The sequence below is a fragment of the Trachypithecus francoisi genome, unplaced genomic scaffold, assembly GCF_009764315.1.
Source record: "Trachypithecus francoisi isolate TF-2019V2 unplaced genomic scaffold, Tfra_2.0 Lachesis_group3, whole genome shotgun sequence".
In the NCBI taxonomy this organism is placed as follows: domain Eukaryota; kingdom Metazoa; phylum Chordata; class Mammalia; order Primates; family Cercopithecidae; genus Trachypithecus; species Trachypithecus francoisi.
The window spans coordinates 107,751,394-107,771,763 of NW_022681468.1; the positions used below are offsets into that span (position 1 = coordinate 107,751,394).

The window sequence follows — 20,370 nt, forward strand, 5'->3', positions numbered from 1 at the left end:
CAACATTGAAGAAACAAGCAATGGAAAAGACATCCCACAGAGATGCAACACCAAGACAGAGAAGAGACTGAAGAAAGATAAAATTAAGAAAGTTCCAACACAGAAGCCAAGGGGAAGGGAGGATATATTTTGCATGTTGTTCAGTCTTTGCTGGCTTTGGAACAAAATAAATAAACCCTAAGAACCTTTGGCAAATTCATTCGGCCTTCCCTCTCTCTTGCAGGAAAGACTAGTATTCAGCATTCCCTTGAATTAATTAGCTGTAATTTCTAGGGTGCTAAGGAAGAATGTTTTGGGGCAGAGTAGATGGACATAACTGAGAATCTGTTCAGCATTTCCACTGACTTCCCAAACCTAGTGCTAATTTGTACAGCCCATAGTCCATTTCCCGTAATTTGAAGTCCCTGTGTATTTGAATAGAAATGTAATCCACATGTTCATGATTCATTTGCACTTTATGTAACCAATGTTGGCCTGTAGCTGTTTGATGTCCAAGAGACCATCTGAAAAGTCTTTGCAGCCAGAAGTCATGAGCTGCCAAGAAAATTAAGAGGAGAAAAACCTCAGCCAGCCCTATCTATAATCCAAGGCAGTCGGCAGGAAATGAATAGGTACAGTGTGAAAGATAGAGCATTCAAGCTGCCAATTGTTAGATCAGATCCATGTTCTCTGTCTCAAGTTCCAGCGACTTGATGCTAAAGAAGCCACATCAACACACAGGCAATGCCTGGAGATGTATTGTCATTAATTTAACAGATTGGTTACTGTAGGATATTTAGGTCATTTCCAATTTTGATATTATAAATTAAGCTAAAACAAAAATCTTGGTTGATAAATTTTTGCCCACATCTCTTTATTTATTTACTTTTTGAAATAGGGTTTCACTCTCTTACTCAGGTGGGAGTGCAGTTGTGCTGTCTCCATTCACTGCAACCTCTGCCTCCTGGGCTCAAGCAATCCTCCTGCTTTAGCCTCATGAGTAGCTGGGACTACAGGTGTGTTCCACCACACCTGGCTAATTGACATCTCTTATTATGCACTTCAAAAAAGTTGCACTAAATTGTTTTCCTACAAGCAGTGAATGAACTTGTCTTTCTCAGGATACTTTTCCAAGCATGGAGCATTATCAATAAAATAATCCAATGGAATAACATAAAGTTATTACAAATCATGTTTCCAAAGACTATTTTACATACTATGGGAAACTATTAATAACACAAATATAAAACTGTATTATTAAATATAGATAACGAAGCAGGATATTTCCCTGACCTCTTAGTGGGACTCACAGGAGGGGGTCCCAGTTTACACAGCCCACGGCTCTCAACTCTTCGTGGGAGAGAGCATGTGAGCAAACAAGGCGGGAACTAGGGTATATGAGTGCTGGAACCAGCTGGCCACTTCTGCACGGGCACTCGCTGGGACCCACTGTGTTCCACCCATCATGAGTGGGAGTACACAGGTAGGCAGGTGCAAGAGCAGAGCAAGTGCTTTTCCATACAGGCAGGAAAAAACTTTGTGCAAACCCTGAAGCCCCAGAGCTCTTTTAGCTCTGCCATCCATAGATGGCTTAAGTATTCACAGCTCACTGGGCCCTTTGTATCTGCACTCATGGCTCCTGAGCTCTTATCTATTGTTCAGGAAAAATGAGGTTGCATGAACGAATTGAAGGATGGTAAATGCAGGGGATTTTATTGTCCCCAACGAAAGTGGCTCTCAGTGGGAAGGGGAGCTGAAAAGGGGATGGGACAAGTAGGTAATCTTCCCCTGGAGTCCAGCCATCTCTAGCTGGATTCTTCTCTGAAGTTATGCCATCAAGCTCTCTGAAGTCTAGTCACTGCTCTCTGATGTCCAGACATAGTCCCCAATGTCCAGTGGCTTCTACCCTCTGCAAGCTGAGTCTGGGGTCTTTATAGGCACAGGATGGGATGGGGTGGGGCCACGGGTGATTTAGGAAAAGGCAACATTTGAGCAGGAAAACAGGGATAGAAGTTCTCACTTTGGGCCTCAGTCTCAGGCTTTTTGACTTGAGAGTGGGGCTTTACCAGGGATCCACCCCTGTCTGCCTAGAATTTCTCTGCCTCCTGTCACTATCAATAATATAGTATAAACTCAATTTTATTTAAATTATGACTTAGCTGGATGTTTATTGTATCAGTCAGACCTTTCAAAGTGACTCAGAGATCCAGGCTGTCTCCACCTTGTGTCTCCATCATCTTAACACAATGCTTCCAGAGCTCCACATCTGAGGATGAGAAAGCACAAAGAATTATACAAGAGTTTTTCAATGCCTCAGGCCAGGAGTGATATATGACATTTTTACTCACTATCTATTGCCTAGAACTTATTTTCTGACCACAACCAACTACAAGGCAGCTAGGAAGAGCACATGGATATTTAGTGAATATTCATTATCTCAGCCACATTCTGGTCACCAAATGTTCCTCTTCTCCCTCCTTCCTCCACAAAACAAACAAGCACTCACTCTTACTCCATGGGAGACAAAACAAAGTCCCATTCAGTCCAGGCACCCTGCTCAAAAGATTAGAATATCCAGAAAATGCACAGTGGTCTCTGCATTGAGTCAGATGTGGCTCCTCGTGGTCGAGGGGACTATCATCCTAGAACAGGAGTCACCAAATATTTCCTTAAAGGGCCAAAGTGTAAGAATATAAGGCTTGCAGACTATAGCATCTCAGTTGCAACTCCTCAACTCTGCCACTGTAGCACAAAAAGCAGTCACAGACAGTATGCAAATGATGAGCTTGGCTTTTGTAAATAAATCTAACTTTATTTACAAAAACAGGCAGAAGGGTCCAGGTGCAGTGGTTCATGCCTATAATCCCAGCACTTTGTGGAGCCAAGGCTGACGGATTGCTGGACGTCAGGAGTTCAAGACCAGCCTGGCCAAGATAGTGAAACCCTATCTCTATTAAAAATACACACACACAAAAATTAGCTAGGTGTGGTGATGCGTGCCTGTAGTCCTAGCTACTCAGGAGGCTGAGGCATGAGAATCGCTTGAACCTGGGAGGAGAGGTTGCAGTGAGCCGAGATCGTGCCACTGCACTCCAGCCTGGGTGACAGAGTGAGACCCTGTCTCAAATAAATAAATAAATAGGCAGAAGGCTGTAAGCTGTATTTGGCCAGTGGCCAATACTATGTCAACTGCTGATCTGAAAAGTCAAGTTACCTGCCTTCTACGTACCAGTATTGGTGGAACAGAGGCAATAGCCATAAGGACTCTCATTCAAAGAGGAGAAAAATGGGAGACTCCTGTAGTCATAGAACCATAGAAATTCTGAAATCCCACTGGACAGCCACTGTGAGGACCTCTGACCTGGAGGATAGGAGATGTTCCCTAGTTAGTCCTTTAGGCTGCTCTCTGGAGGGCACTCCCTTTTTTATTGTCCTCCAAGGACATATTTCAGAAGTTTCTTCCTTTTCCCTTGCCTCCTTGACCTCATCTGAAGTAGGTTTCAGAAAGTCCGTTCTCCTGGGGGGCTGCATAGCTCTCCCAGCCTGTTTTCCTCTTGGAGTCTCAAGAGTCGTTATAGGTCCCAAATAATCACAGGCCTTTTAAGGCCAGAATCATGAGAAGGGAGGTTGCTTTGTTTTGTTGGTGTACTGGTGTATAAGTCTCAAAGTTTAGCAGTCAGTTCCTCTTCCAAGAACCACACCCATTGTTCTTTGAAAGCTTGGTTTCCAGATCTGCTTTATTTCTTCATTCTAGGCACCCCAGCTTCTTTCACTTAATGTGGTAGTGGCTACCTTGAGGCAACTTGGAGCAATAGGTGTCAAGGCCACAGCCTTAATCTAATCTTTTCTCTGATACATTTTAGCCAGAGGGAAATTTTAACAATAGTTATGGAACACACCCTTCATTTGACTTTTGCCTTAATTCCAATTGGGTAGCACACCCTTAATTTGATATTTGCCTTTGGCCATTTAAAATCTTTCTAAATTCCATTACTTAGCATTTATCATCTAAAGGCAGTTAGCTTTTCAACTTTAATTTCTGACTTTCTCTGTTTTCTTTTATTATTCCTAGAAACTAGTCAATTATTTTCTGTGCTTATCTCTTCCTTGTAAATTTTGTTAAGCACAGTAATAACCAGTACATGCTACCAACATTCTATTTTCAACACCTTCCTCTAGAGCTACAAGTTCATTAGGAAGTGAATAAGCCTTCCAAGTTATTGCAGGCTAGTCTTATAAATATTTTACCACCGTATAGCAGGGCTGCAGGGTTTTCAATCTGATTCAGTTTCCTCACTGCTGTTACCTAACCAATCTGTCAATGCACATATTTTAGTTTTGCTGTTGCCTAGCCAATCTGTCAATGTAGCATTCCATTTCTACTACCAATTTCTAAATGAATTAGAACAAGTCAGGAAATATTATCACCACAAATTAATCCCAATATTCAGGGGTTTATACAAGTAATGTGCTTTCTCATAGAAAGTCTGATATGAGTCTGATGACTCTTTATGGCATATAAAATGTATGCTAAGGAGGCACATGAAAAATTGATACTACAGGTACTTATATCCAGTATAAGTATATAGTGAGCATTTATTTAATCCAGTGAGCATTTGTTAATTTTTAATCAGAAGAATTCACAAATATTAAAGTCAATAGGCAATCCAGTTGCTTGGAGGGTATGGTTCCTAACAATTAACTGACTGTCTTCTGAAGTCTAGTCCTCTGAATGGGTCTTTCAAGATTACACATTAGGCCAGGCACAATAGCTCACATCTGTAATCTCAGCACTTTGGGAGGCTGAGATGTGAGGATTGCTTGAGCCCAGGAGTTAGAGACCAGCCTGGGCAATGTGGTGAAACCCCGTGTCTACAAAAAAAATACAAAAATTAGCTGGATGTGGTGGTGCATACCTGTAACCCCAGTTACTCGGGACACTGAGGTGGAAGGATTGCTTGAGCCTAGGAGGAGGAGGTTGCAGTGAGCTTAGATCATGCCACTGCACTCCAGCTTGGGCAACAGAGCAAGACCCTGTCTCAAAAAGCTAAAGTTAAAAAGTTACACACTAGTATATAGGCCCCTCTCTCTACTGGAATGGCCCTTGCTCTATGAAGTTTTCCCAATTACAAAGCATCCCTGAGTCTCTCCCTCTTCTGTTCTCTCACGTTCCTATCTGTATAATTACAGCATTTGGATATTGTATATTATTTTATAATATAGGAATATGCTTTTCTTTTTGTTTCTGTTTCCATTCTTTTCCTAGGCAATGGAGGCATACACCTGCCTGGAGATGGGAGAAGAGACAAGCAAGTACAGACTAGTAGAGTAGGAAGGCAAGACGAATCATTCAGCTTCTGGCATCTGTATAGGATTTTCTGGATCTCCAACCATGCAGTAGTTCTATAAGCTAGATTTATTGCAAGAAAGAAAACCAATTGGTTTTCTTACCCCCATTCCTCTTTGGCTTATTAGGAGGCAGGTCTGGTTGATAAACTTCACAATTAATTCCATAATAGAAAGCAAATACCTTTGGCCTTGGAGGAGGGAGACAACAGCCTAAGATGCTACCCTAGGGGAGAGGGTATGACATAGAAGAAGTAGAGATTGGAGCTCATACCTCTGGTCTCAAAGAATAATGGACAGAAGGGGAGATTGGTAAGAGAAGGAAAAAGGGGCATAATATTGATACAGGCTGTTTTGTTGACCCCTACATGGGATCTGTGACAGGGCTGTCTTGTTTACGCAGCCTGCCATGCTCAACCCTTCATGGGAGGGAGCGTGTAGGAAAGTAAGTGCAGGCTGCTTCAGTGCCAGCAGAATCAAACTCCATTTACTTGGGCCCACTGGACCCCACCCTTCATGTGAGGGAGTGCATAGGTGAGCGAGTGCAAGAACCAGCCAGCCACTTTTGCGCAGGCAGGAGCAAACTCCATGCAGGCCCCACAGCCTGTGATCCCAAAATGCCAGATGGCATGTTACAGTGCTGTCTTCACTCTGCTGTCTGCAGACAGCAGTATGCTCTCAGCTCAGTGGCCCCTCTGCCTCATCACATGTGGCAACTGCCCTCTGCCAATGAGGGCAAAGGGCCAGTGTGACAGCCTTTTTGGGAACCTGCACTTGGTGGGTCCCAAATTCTTGTCCAGTGCCCAAGAAGAATGAGGTCACACGGACAAAATGAAGGATAGTGAATGCAGAGAATTTTATTGAGCAATGAAAGCAGCTCTCAGTGGAGAGGGGAGCTGAAAAGGGGACAGGAAGGGCAGATTGCTTTCCTCCGAAGTCAAGTCACCTGTCTGCCTCTCTCCTCCAAAGTCAGGTTGCCTCTCCTCGACATCCAGCTGCTTCTCCCATCTACTGGCTCAGTCTGGGGTCTTTATAGGCACAGGATGGAGGGTGGGATGGGCTGTAGGTAGTTTTGGAAAAGGCAACATTCAGTTGGTAAAAAGACATTATTCAGAAAGAACCAATTGGGAGAGCGTGGGCAAACAGGGATAGAAGTTATCATTTTGGGCCATGGGTTTCAGGCTTTTCAGCTTGAAGATCGGGCTTTGCCAGGGACCCTCTCCTGCCTGCCGAGAGATTCTCTACTTCCTGTTTCTATATATATATATATTAACCTGATATTTTAGGGAAGTTTAGGAAAATGCTTTTGCCCAATTCAAGCTGTAGTCACCTCTCATATACAACCATAGGGAAATCATGACTTGCAGAACTTAAAGGGAAACCACGTCAAAGTAAACTCATGATTTAGCAGGATCAGGGAGATGGGGCTTGAGTTGAGCACAAATGAGCTGCTTTTCATTCCAGTGTGCTGTGCTCATGATCGAAAAGTTCCAATTTGTGGAAGAAGATAAGCAGAAGTTAGCTGAGGGTTCAGCAGGAGAGTTTACCAGATGATGTCCCTGCTATAGGGACAAAGTGGCCTGTATCTGAAGGCAGTAGGGCAGCCACAGCGCCATCGAGAACTGAGGGGGGTTTGGTCAACCAAGAAGGACCATAAAGTACTGACCAGGCCAGATCACTAATCACTCCAGCCACAGACAACTATGGCCACTATCAGCAGAGAGAGCTGGTCAGCCTTCAGCAGTCACCAGCCCAGAGCAGTCCAGGTGCCTCATGGCAGAGCTCAGCAAGGACCCTCCAGGACAACTCATGGACTCAAGAACCCGCCTTTTCTCCTGATGCCATGCATAGCTTATAAGCCCTCCACATGCACTACATACCATCTGGGGGTAGGGAAGGATGGTGAGGACAAACCTAAGAGATCAAAAATTTTACCTAAAGGGACTGTTTGAATTATTGCATCAGAATAAGATTTTATGGTTTATTTAAGTCTAATTCGTCTCCTCCCCATCATACCTTTGCCAGGTGGTAGAGATTTGTTAAGAAAATCACATAACTGTAGAGAATAGGAGTCCTTTGTTTTGTACATTTAAATTGTAGTAAGAAGTCTGGCATGGAACATGCCTGTAGTCCTAGGTGCCTGGGAAGCTGAGGCAGCAGGACTTCAAGTTTACAGTGAGCTACAATCACACTGCTGCACTCTAGGCTGGGTGACAGAGCAAGATCCTATCAAGCAAAAAAAAAAGCCTGTAATCCCCAGCACTTTGGGAGGCTGAGGTAGGCAGATCACGAGGTCAGGAGTTCAAGACCAGCCTGGCCAACACAGTGAAACCCTGGCTCTACTAAAAAATAAAATAAAATAAAAAATAAAAAAATATTAGCCAGGCATGGTGGTGGGTGCCTGTAGTCCCAGCTACTTGGGAGGCTGAGGCAGGAGAATCGCTTGAACCCGGGAGGCAGAGGTTGCAGTGAGCCAAGATCACACCACTGCATTGCAGCCTGGGTGACAGAGTGAGACACTATCTCAAAAAAAAAAAAAAAAAAATACAGTGTGAGTAAATGTTCCAACTACAACTAAAATGGTGTCATGTTTGCATATAACCCATGCACATCCTCCTATATGTTTTAAATCACATCTAGATTACTTATAACACCCAACACATCAAGAGATACTTCCTGGAGGAGGAATGCTATATATACAGCATGCTATATATACACACACACACACACACACATATGCTATATATACAGTTGTCATACTGTGTTGGTTTTTATTTGTATTGTTATTTTTTTCTTTTTTAGAGATGGGGTCGCTGTTGCCCAGGCAATGGTGTGATCAAAGCTCACTGCAATACCTCAAACTCCTGGGCTCAAGCAATTCTCCTGTTTCAGCCTCCCAAAGAGTTGAGATTACAGACATGAGCCACCATGCACCGCCTCATATTATTTTTATGGTCATATTATTATTTTGTATTGTGAGTTTTCTTTCCCCTACATTTTCTATTCATAGTTGGTTGAGCCTGTGGTTGGTATTTGAGCCTTCATTCTCTGAATCAACTCTTCAGTTTCTCTCAATGACTCATTTAAAACAAAATAGAGGCTGAGCTGCCATTCGCAAGTCCCACTGCCACAAACTCAGGTTGACAGGTCCCATTCTTCTTTTTTTAATAGTTTTTATTTTATTTTATAGAGAGGGTTGCACCCTGTCCTCCAGGCTGGAGTGCAGTGGCACAATCATACCTCACTGCAGCCTGAAACTCCTGAGCTCACACAATCCTCCCGCCTCAGCCTCCCAAGTCACTGGGATTACAGGCACAAGCCACGGCATCTGACAAGGCCCAATTATTATTCTCCTCTGTCCCCTGAGTACAATTTGTCTAACACTGGTGGGGAGAGTTGGGGAACTATATCCAAACTTAGTCACCATCCTCAATAAAGGGTTCCTCTGAAATCTTTGTGCAAAAGACCTGCTCAATCAAAACATCCCAGAGGTCTGTCTTGGGCCAGGCTGGCCCAAATTTTAAGAACTCATTCAGTCACTTAACAAACACACACTGAGCACGAGCTAAATATCAGGCACTCAGGTTGCTTGTTAGGAACCTCAAAGCGACCAACATGTGGTCCCTCTTCACTAGATCCCTGCAAGGGACAGATAATAGGGAAAGAGAAATTTACCCTAGAGTTCATGTATTGTGATGGGTGGGAGTGGGGTATAAAAGGCACTGTGGGGTATTGGGAGGAAAGTACCTCTCTCTACTTGGGAAACATCAAGAGATACTTCCTGGAGGAGGGGGGAATTGGGCTGAGCTTTGACGGATGAGTCTTCTGGTTGGGCAAGAAATGAAAGGTCAGAGGAGCAGCAGCAGTCCTATGAGACATGCTTGCCTCTAAGGTTACAGGTACCATAATAATGCAAAAAGAATTCCATGATCAAATGAGATTGGGTAACTCTGTACATTATAGCCCTCTCTTGGAAACATTTACAAAGGAAGTGACCAAAAACTTCGGCTCCTATTAGAGCGGTTTATAAGAGTCAGCAGTTAGAGATGAGAAAAGGGTTTTTTTGAGAAAACTGGTGGTGTTCTGTGTCCTTGCATCATCCCCAAAGATGAATGAGAATATGCCCCCTCCACCTGAAGTTAACAGAAGAGAGCTTCAAGGAGGTCACTCGGGGATATTGATTAGCATGCCCTGCCATTTGAAGGAAACCCAGCACTGGTGCTGACTCCCACCTGGAAAGGCTAAAAACAGAGAGAAATTAGGAAACACTGAGTTGCTGCTTTGGTGGCAAGAAGAAAGAGTGACTTCACGGGGCCGTATCTATGCACCCAGAATTTGTTGGAGCTCAAAGAGTCCATGGCTGTTTCCTGTGGGCCAGATGTGGGCTACAAGGGAGAGGGAAAGAGAGAGAGAGAATGTGGGATCATCCTAGGCCCCATCTAGGTGGTATCCTTGAAAGAGAAGACAGACCTCAACAAGAAAAACCCAAAAGTATGGGGAATGCCCAGAGGCTGAGAGCAAGCAATGAGTTGGATGACAGACCAATCTGCCTTCCATAGAAACCCTAGGAAAGACCCCGCAGAGTGGGAGATCCCCAAGGAAGTCTCAAAACACTCAAGATAGACAGTGACCTTGGCCATCTGCCAAGACCACAGAACACAGAAGCTAGATCTCTCAGAACTGGTGTCAAGAGAGAACTTTCCTGATGATCTCATTTATTTTCCTGCCCTCAAACTTCAACCCCAAAAGGGTCAGAAACTGCAGTTGGCGAGGTGGAGAAGTAAATCTACCAGGGACCTCCTGCCAGCAGTGAGCTGAGCTGGAAGAGGAAAAAAGATTCCACTTTACAATTAAGTCCAGAACTTCATTGTGACATGGAAAAACAACATTGTAATTGCCAAACTGAGCCTGTGTTTGCCAACGTAAAGTGGTCCAAGATCACTCTACCAGCTAAGGTACTAGTGGAGCCGTGTTCATCCTGGGAACAGGAGGAAGCAACTCCCTGGGGCGGGACTAAAGGGCCCCTGCTTGGGCAGTAGGAATGAAGGCACTTTATCAATCCATTACTTGCTTGTTCCATGTCTGGGATACATAAGGAAAACAGAGAGGAGAAGCAGGTACATAGGGAAAGAAAGAATAAGAGAGATAACAGAAAGAGGGAGACAGGAGAAGTGACAGGAGAGAGACAGGCAGGGGAGGAGAGAGAAGAGATGAGCAAGTAACCATGAAGAATAACAGAAAAATAAAACACAGGAAAAGAAGAGGAGGGAAATAAGTAATGGGTCCATGCCCCCATCTACCCTTTATCTTTGACCTTTGTTTGCCGCTTGTAACAGGAACTGTCCTGTCCTGCCCAAATTTCCTCTGTGGCTTCCTACTGCAAGCACCCGGGGCTCCCCATGAAGGCTTTCTCTCAGCCCACTCCCTGCAGCAGGACAAAAAAGCCATGGAGTTCCCGTCCCCAGAGCAGTCCTCAATCAAAGACAGATGTGAGATGAGTAGTAAATCTCCCCACGTGCTCACCCCTCAGGTGGAGTTTTTGCTGAGGCACATCCTGCCTCTCAGATTCTGTAGTGGGATGGAGTTCCAGCTGCCCCCAGTGCTACCTGCTTGGTAAAACGCACCTTTTATTGACTTGCCTCTCTTTCCTGTCTCATATCACCTCACAAATGAGCTGTTTGCACTCACATCCTTGTCTGCTTCCCATCTCTATCCCAGAAGTAGAGGCCACTGCCTCCCCTCTGTCTCCCAGGGGGAACCTAACCTCCTCCTCTTTCCATCTCCAGCCACCTGTGGCAGGCCTCTGTCTGTTGAATGTCCCTAACCCCCAGCATTATCCCTACCCAGAGGGAAGAAAGGATGTAACACCAAGAGGCTTCTCTCACCATTCTTCCACCATTCCCAAAGGAAGAGACCAGATCTCAGCTCAGGGGATCCCACCAGCCCCAAGCAAGTCAAGCAGTGTCCTGGTGTGGCAGCTCACAGGCCCTGGCAGTGCAGTTCAAGGGTGGTGCTGCTTCCTGCCAGACTCTTTGGGAGCACATTCAGGAGACATGAGCAGATGTTTGGCAAATGTTCAACCTTGTCCATGTCAGCCAACAATAACAGCGCAGAGATGATGCAGGGATGAAGGAAGGGAGGAGACTTGCTTAGCAGCTAGGGACAACCACAGGAGACACCATCTCCAACTCCTTCTGGGTGGGAGGGAGGCAGGGTGTTCATGTATGACTTGCGTGCAGTGAGTTAGAGCATGGGATGCACAGTGCCAGTATTCTAGGGTGGAGCCCTGGGGGGATCAGCCTGTTTTTCTCAGTTCCCCAGACAAAGCCCACAACCCCAGTGCCAGCCTGGCTGCCCAGGGAGGCCTGCAGAAGCTGCAAGAATTTGGGTTTATCAGAAAGGGAGGGCCTGGAGCAGGACTGGCTAAAATGTGGCCCACGATCCCCTCCTGGACACATGATGGCATCTCGAATGCTCTTCCCACAGAGACTGGACATTTCTCTAATCTTTTCCAGCACAGGGCTCCAGAGAGCCACTACCTATTGACAGAGTTGGGAAGACGAGTCCCATGCACAGTCCATCTGGGCTAGAGGGATGTGGCAGGCAACTGAGTATCCAGGGATGCTGAGGCATCTGTGGGTGCTCAGGGAACTAAGCACCATCTTCTTCTTAAGACATTTTTTATTTTAAAATATTTAATTGACAAATAGTGTATACATTCAACGTATACAGCGTGATGATTTGATATACATACACACTGTGTAAGTTTCCCTGAGGGCAGGAAAACTTATCCCAAGTTGTGTTCCCAGGGTTAAAATACCATCATTAGCATTGAGCATGTACTATGTGCCAGACAACTTTCTAAGCACTCTTTTTCATGCATTAGCCAATATAATTTTCATATAACCTATAAGCCAGGTACCATCATTATCTGAGTTGTACAGAAGCAGAAGCTGAATCATGGAGAGGTTAACTTACCCAACGTTACACAGTTGGTAAGTAGGAGAGCCAGACAGTCTGAATCTGGAGCCAGAACACTTCACCTGTAACTTAACCTCTCAGGCAGAAATCCTTCATGAATTTTTGTTGGCTAGAATTGAATCAGTAAGATTGGAGCTAGAGCAATACTGTAGTGTACATTGGGGAGTGACCCTAGGTGTGGTCAATCAAACCAAATAGCACATCTCTCATCACCCACGTGGCTCTGTACATGAGATCCCTAGAAGTTGTTCATCATATAAAGTTTGTATCCTCTGACCAGTATCTTCCCATTTCCCTCAGCTCCCAGTCCCTGGGACTCACCATTCTACTCGCTGTTTCTGAGAGTCTGACTCTTTCAGATTCCATATGTGAGTGAGATCATGCAGTGTTTATGTTTCTGTGTCTGGCTTATTTCACTTAATGTCCTCCAGATTCATCCATGCTGTTGCAAACAACTGTGGTCCCACCATAGACTCATGGCAGGGATGGGGGGATGCCCAGCTCCCAGGCTTCCTCCACAGTCCTCATCACTGCTACCCGCTCCCCGCAACTGGATGGTGCCTGAGCTGGGCGGTTCCCCTGGCACCTTGCCTCCTGTTCACTCCTCCCCTCCCACTCACTCAGACATGGTTCTGCAGAACATTCTCCTTGCAGACATGGTTCTTCCTGTCACCCTTGGATGGTACATTTGAAGCAGATCTCACCATAGAACTTGAAGGCACACCTAGGGTCACTCCCCAATGTACACTACAGTATTGCTCAATCTCCAATCTCACTGATTCAATTCTAGCCAACAAAAATTCATGAAGGATTTCTGCCTGAGAGGTTAAGTTACAGGAGAAGTGCTCTGGTCCCAGATTCAGACTGTCTGGCTCTCCTACTTACCAACTGTGTAACATTGGATAAGTTAACCTCTCCATGATTCAGCTTCTGCTTCTGTACAACTCAGATAATGATGGTACCTGGCTTACAGGTTATATGTGAGAATTACATTGGTTAATGCATGAAAAAGAGTGCTTAGAAGGGTGTCTGGCACATAGTACATTCTCAATAAATGTTAGCTATGCTAACGACAGTATTTTAACTCTGGGGACCCACCTTGGGGTAAGTTTTCCTGCCCTCAGGGAGCTTATGGTCAAGCATGGTAGACAGAGGTAAACACACCATATAATTCAGAGTGACAAGTGCTGTAATAGAAGAAGTACTAACTCATATGTAACACTGGACAAATCAGTCCACCTCTCCAAGCTTTCATTTACCTACAAAATGAGGGAGAAGGAAGAACTGCCATTTAGCAGTATGAGCCAAGCCCTGGGCTGAACATGGGGGATGTGGATATTAAAATCAGCTGTGGATATCCACAACATCTGTATTTGAGGGGCTCATAGTTAAGTGGAGAAGAGACAAATATTTAAAAATTAGAATGCAGCGATGCAAGGCAGAGATACATACAAGAGACCCAAGTAGTCATGAGAATTATTATTCTTATTGACATAGTTCTAGACAAGATGCTCAATGCTTAACTACATTAACTCCACTTAATCTGCACAGGAAATCTAAGAGATGGGTAATATTTTAGCCCTCTTTTTAACCTGTGAATGAATGGAGGCCCAAAGAGGTGCAATGACCTTCCAAAGACATGCAGCTAGGAAGCGGACAGTGTCTGCACTGAGTTGTCTGATCCCAGAGCCAGCGCTTAGAACCATGATCTCCTCCTGCTTTTCTCAAATACATTGTCTCATTCTATTTAATCTTCTAAACAACTCTAAGAGGGAGCTAATAATCCTATAGAGAAAACTGAGGCTCAATGAGGGCAAAGTGACTTAGCTGAGGATGGTAAGTAGCAGCGAGGGCTTTGAAATCACTATTCGGCACATCACACAGGAACCCTGGACCTAGGGATTAGGATACAATTTCTTGGAGGGAACTCCAGGCTCCAGATGTAATGTTTATAAAAAGTCCCAAAGGGGCTATATGCTAACCTGAACTTCCTTTGTCACAAACCCTCGGAATGCTGTTTTAGGCAGGTTTCACATGTGCCTAATACAGTTTTCTTTATAAAGTTAAAAAAAAAAAAAAAATTGAACTGATACTCTGACCACACTGTTTTTATGGTTTTTCCTCTCTTAAAATGTACATTTTGAAAACTGAAAACTCCCTCATATTTTGCAATAAGCTAAATATTTGAGCAATTCCAAGTGTTAACTTGTTAGCATTATTAACATTGACATCTCGTGGCCACTTTGGAAAACTGCAAGATCAAGTTGGCAGGACAGAAACCAGACCTCCTTCCAGGTTGCAAAACCTCTTCAAGGTTCATCAGTCCTGACTTCTCAGCAGCCACTGTCATCAGAGGGGGATCTGTTCAGAATTTGCCTCTGTCTAACTGCTGGGTTTAGGTGTGTCCCTTCCCCTATCTGGGCCTATCTTCCTCACCTGTAAAATGACCAGGGGAAGCCAAATCACTTGGTCCTTGTAGGTTCTGACACTCTACGGTTCTGCCATTGCCATCCAATCAGATGACAGGAACATGGCATCTCATTGCTGTCTTCATTTGAACATGTTTTGAAATGTTTATTGGATCCTCAAATTACTTCTTTTAGAGTTGCCAGTATAAGCCTTTGCCTTATTTTTCTAACGGGGTATTTACAGTTTTCTCTTGCATTTGTAGGAGTTCCTTATATATTAACCAATTGACTTCCCTACGACATCATCTCCCCATAGGAATTGAACCTGGTAATTTAGTCAGGCTCTCCTTACGCCAAGTCTTCAAGATAACTGAATTTATATTGAATTATTATCAAATATAGAAATGCTTCTAAATAGTTGCTCTTTTTTATTTTTCTTTTGAGACAGGATTTTGCTCTGTTGTCCAGGGTGGAGTTCAGTGTCATTACCATAGCTCATCGTGACCTCTAACTCCTAGGCACAAGTGATCCTCCCGCCTCAGCCTCCCAAGTAGCTAGAACTACAGGCATGTGCCGCCACACCTGGCTCATTTTTTTAATTTTTATTTTTCGTAAAGACGGGTTCTCTCTGTTGCACAGACTGATTTCAAAGTCTCAAGCACTAGGAGCACAGGCATGAGCTACACCGGGGCCTACACAGTAGCTCTTAAAAACAAAGTTATTTTCTTTTGAAACAGCTACAGACAAATAAGGAGATGTTGAGTGTATTTACTAATGGTAAAAACAATGTCTCTATTATTTTTTGCCTTTGAAGGGATATTGGGGAAAAAAATATCTGCCAAAACCCATTAATCAGACTTCAGCTTTGTTCTCCTCAGGTTTAAGCCTTTGAGGGCTTTCACCAACTATAATTTGAGACTCACAAATGACCTCCTTCAATCACCTAGTACCCCTCACTCCCAGACTAACCTTCCTTTCTTGTCCTCTCTTCCCTGCTCAAAAATATATGGTGTCTCCCAAATGCTCCATATATTAATATAGACTGCAACACTCTGACCCCTCTACTTCCTTCAATGTCTCATCTCCTTTCTGACCCTCTCTGCAGTGGAACCCTTGAAGGTAGCAACACATTTATTCCCCACTGGACCCCCAGTGTCTAGCTCAAGACCTGGTATAAAACAGCCAATGATGTCTGCTGGATCTGGTTGAATGCAAATAGGTCTACTGTATATGGGAAAGGAGTCGAGTCCTCTTCCAGGTATGGAACCAAGTGTGATAAAGATGAACTCACTTACTGACTGGGATGTACACATACTAAAGTCATAGGAAGGCGGAGGGGGGCAACAGAGGCCCTTTCACACATGGGCACCTGCTTTTGCATAGCCAACATATCCAGTCCTCTCAGAAGCACTCAAAGGTGAAGTTCTTGGAGCTAGGACACGGCAAACCCTAGCCACTGGGCTCGTTGGTTTCTTCCTTGCTCCTGCTGGCAGGATGCTAAAGGCGTTCCTCAATCCTAAAGTTGTATTTGCTATCAGTTATCCAGGACTTAGGTGAGTGTGATAGAGACAAACAGCCTAGCAGATGACAGCACTGTAGGTGGGCTGCAGCTATATCCACACAAAAACAACCTCCACTCAGGAGCCAGACATTCCCAGGTAACTGCTTCACCTTTCCTGTGCACCTGCTTTTCCTCCTGGGTTTGAATCTCAGGGAGGGGCATGTGCCCCAAATCTGAGTGCCCACCTTCTCCTTCTCTCCTGGCCTTATACCCACCAAGCTATAGAGTCCCGCCTCTCTCTTCCTGGCCTCTCTCTAACCTATACCCTTTTCCCAGTGCTTCCTGACACTGCCTTAGTTCATAGCCACATCAGCTCATCCTCCTGTGCCTCCATAATCTCTTTCTAAAGTAAAATCATGACACTTTCCTCCTCAAAGCCTTTCACAGGCTGACCATCACCTTCAAGATCAAATTCAAGTTCGATAATTGATACATGAAGCCAAGAGTGATATTCAAAATGGTTAACCACCTCTATAGCTTTTTCTGAGTATCTCTGGACATTAGCCAAATAAAACAAACTCCAGGCACCATGCTGGGGTAGGGTCTTGGAGGCCCCACCACTGGGCTGAACATTAACCCTTTAGTTGCTGGTTGTAGGGAAGTCCAAGGGTCCCCAGGGAGGTGCCAGGGTTACAGGGGGCACTTCAGGGGCTTGAGTCAGTAGCTATTTTCCAACCAGGATGGAGGCATTATCGTATTTGAACAGCCAGTATAGCCATGCTGAGTGTACCAACACACAGCCCATTTCAAATGTCTCTTGCCAGTCCCCACTTCTCCCCAGGAGAGGTGTTGGCCCTTTGCAAATGCAGTCTCCTTTGCCTAGAATGCTCTTCCCATGCGTGTCCTTTCCAGCTCAAGTGTCATCTGAAGGCAGGCTTCCCTGGCCTCTGGGTATAAGTAATGTGGTCCTTCCACTGGGATTGCAGCATGCCCTGTAAGTAATCACACAGATGGTCTCCTCTTCCCTCTCTCTTGCATTTGCAGGGTCTTTATCTTGTTCCTCACTGTCAAATAATTTATAAACATTTGTTCAATTGAAAGAAAGTGGACCTTAGAGCTGCGAGGAGCCCACTGTCCATGACTCAGGACAAAGCTGTGCAGGCATCATTGCAGCAACAGTGACTCAGTGGCATTTTCTGTATAATGAATGACTGCACACTGCACACAGCACACAGGATGCTCTCCACAATCTGTGATTGTGCACCCTTCCTAATAAGCAATCCTTTTGGGTATTTGCTACCCACATACACTTATATGTAATTCTATTAAGAAATTTTACTCATGTCCATTAAGCGAAAATGTCATGTACATTTAAAAACTAACATTTTGTCTCAAGAAAAGACAAAAAACTAATATTTTGTCAAGTTGAAGTGTAAAAATAAAAATATAAACTTTTTTAAAGGTAAAAAATAAAAACTATTCTGGATAGTATAAAGCACACACACATTAATGCACTTTAAAGGATAAAATAATGATATATGCAGAGTTCTAAACTCTTCACATCTCAATGAGCATCTTTGTGTCCCACACTGGAGGTTACTGCAGAAGTGCTGTGTGCCAAAGTCACTGTACCCAGGCCATACAGTGGCTGTGTCCTAGACAGCCAGTCCCCACCTGCTAGTATTCTAGGTTTCCATCAAAGTCCAGCTCAGTGTTAAAAGCAGATTATTAATACGTCCGGAAGTCATGTTAGAGACCACATATTCTAATCTCCATAGGATATAAAAAAAAAGGAAAGAAAGAAAAGGAAGGAAAGAGAGAGAGAGAGATAAATACCCATTTTACAGCATCCTTTATAAATGGTGAACAAAAAACAGCTAGAAGTAGGTCTATATCATCGGTCCTCAAATTGCAGACCCCTCCCAGGGACATTTAGCAATGTTAGAGACACTTTTTGTTGTCATGAGTAAAGGGGGCCTACTTCATCTAGTGAACAGAGGCCAGGGATGCTGCCAAACATCTTATAATGCACAGGACGGCAACCACAACAAAGAATTATCTGGACAAAAAAAAAAAAAATTAGATTAGAAGGCCCTTGTCCAGAAGAAGGGATAGAATCTGACTTGGTCCTGCCCCAGCTATGCTGTTTAGGAGCTGTGTCCCTGAACAAATCTCTAAGCCTGGCTCCTCTGTAAAAGTTATGGATCCATTCATCTGCTGATTCATTCATTCATTCACTTAACAGATATTTTCCAGGAAATGGAGAAAAACAGCAAAGAACAAGACCTGATCTAACCCCAGAGAGTAGTGAAAATTAAATAAGAAAATTGGTATAAAAGCCCTTTATAATTTTGAGGTGCACAACAGACCCAAGGTAGAAATACTGATTTGTAAATAACACGAGGTGATGCATATAAGTGCTCACTTTCTAGCTATTTATTGTCTTTCATCTATTCTGAGAAGTACAGACTTTTCTTTTTCATATTCTAATACCTCTAAACTCAGTATGCATACATTAAAATGAAGTGCTTCACGATCACCGCCAGCCAGGCGGCAGCCACGCCCCCAGCAGTCACTGTAGTCAGTCACGGATTACCTGAGTGCAAACTTGGTCAGTGGCACTAATTCCTGGTGGTACTAAAACTGAGACAGAATAGGGAATTAGGGTAACCCAGGGTTAGGGCATGGGCTCAGCAACGTGGACTTCCACTCACCAAGGCTGACCTGGCTACAACCACTGCCGAGTGCCCAATTTACCAGCAGCAGAGACCAACACTGAGCCCTTGATATGGCACCATTCCTTGGTTCTTGGCAAGATTAGGCAGCATAGAGGCCACATCCTCACTCCTGTGATAACAAGACAGAAGTTTCTATTTCAGCCTCTAATTGGCTGTGGGCAGTCTCCACTTCAGCCTCTGATTGGTCGTGGGCCAATTATTCATAAGGTGTAACCCTCCGAAGGGCACCTACGAGTGTTACCAGAATTCTTCTAGCTTAACTTAAACCCTAAAAAACATTGTAATCGCGGCTCTTGAGCCTCTTGCCCAAGCCTGTTTGTGCTTCGTAAAGTGTACTTTCACTTAAATCTGTGCTTGTATTGCTTACGGCGTTGCTTCATTCTTTTGTTGCTTTCTGCGTTTTGTGTTGCTCTGTTTGTACACTTTGTTCAATTCTTTGTTCAACGTGCCAAAAACCTGGAAAACTCACAGTCAAGACTTTCCATCTGGTGGAAACCTCTCAGTGTTCAGTCAAGAAGCCATCAGAAGATCACTTAGGAAAGGATCAAGAGCCCTGATGTTGTTTGAAGCTTTCCATGGATATCTTATGGTAGGAGCAAGAATGTACTGAAATTGGTTTAGATACTTTCAGGTGGCTCACACTGTTAAAGAATGTCTTTCCCCAACTGAAGCCCAAACCCACCTGGTCTCACCCCTTGGAGACACACAGGCAGACCTAACTCTCAGCTAAGCCAGAGGTTCTCAACCCAGACTGCACATTAAAATAAATAAGCACGTTTTTACATCACATGTTCTCACTTATTTGTGGGATCTAAAAATCAAAACAATTGAACTCATGGACATAGAGAGTAGAAGGACGGTTACCACTGGCTGGAAAGGGCACTAGGGACCTGAGAGGGAGGTGGGGTTGGTTAATGGGCACCAAAAAAAAAAAAAAAAAATAGTTACAAAGAATGATTAAGACCTACTATTTGTTAGCACAACAGGTGACTATAGTCAATAATAACTTCATTGTACATTTAAAAATAACTGAAAGAATGTAATTGGATTGTTTATAACACACAGGATAAATGCTTGAGGGAACAGATACCCCATTCTCCATAATGTGATTATTTCACATTGCATGCCTGTAATCCCGGCACTTTGGGAGGCGGGCGGATTACCTGAGTTCGGGAGTTCAAGACCAGCCTGACCAACATGGAGAAATCCCGTCTCTACTAAAAACACCAAATTAGCCTGACATGGTTGTGCATGCTTGTAATTCCAGCTACTCGGGAGGCTGAGGCAGAAGAATTGCTTGAACCCAGGAGGCGGAGGTTGCAGTGAGCAGAGATCATGCCATTGCACTCCACCCTGGGCAACAAGAGCGAAATTCCATCTCAAAAAAAAAAAAAAAAAAAAAAAAATCTCAGGTACC

General features: G+C 44.2%; 1 protein-coding gene across 1 annotated transcript in view; it reads right to left on the reverse strand.

The window, feature by feature from the left end:
- Nucleotides 1-2,170: 2,170 nt before the first annotated feature.
- CFAP161 (cilia and flagella associated protein 161) overlaps nucleotides 2,171-20,370 on the reverse strand; it is a 68,085-nt gene continuing 49,885 nt past the window's right edge. Inside the window, exon 9 of the mRNA XM_033189212.1 lies at nucleotides 2,171-2,245. Within this exon, the coding sequence (XP_033045103.1) occupies nucleotides 2,218-2,245 (28 nt within the window). The 3' untranslated portion in view covers nucleotides 2,171-2,217. The remainder of the gene's footprint in view (nucleotides 2,246-20,370) is intronic.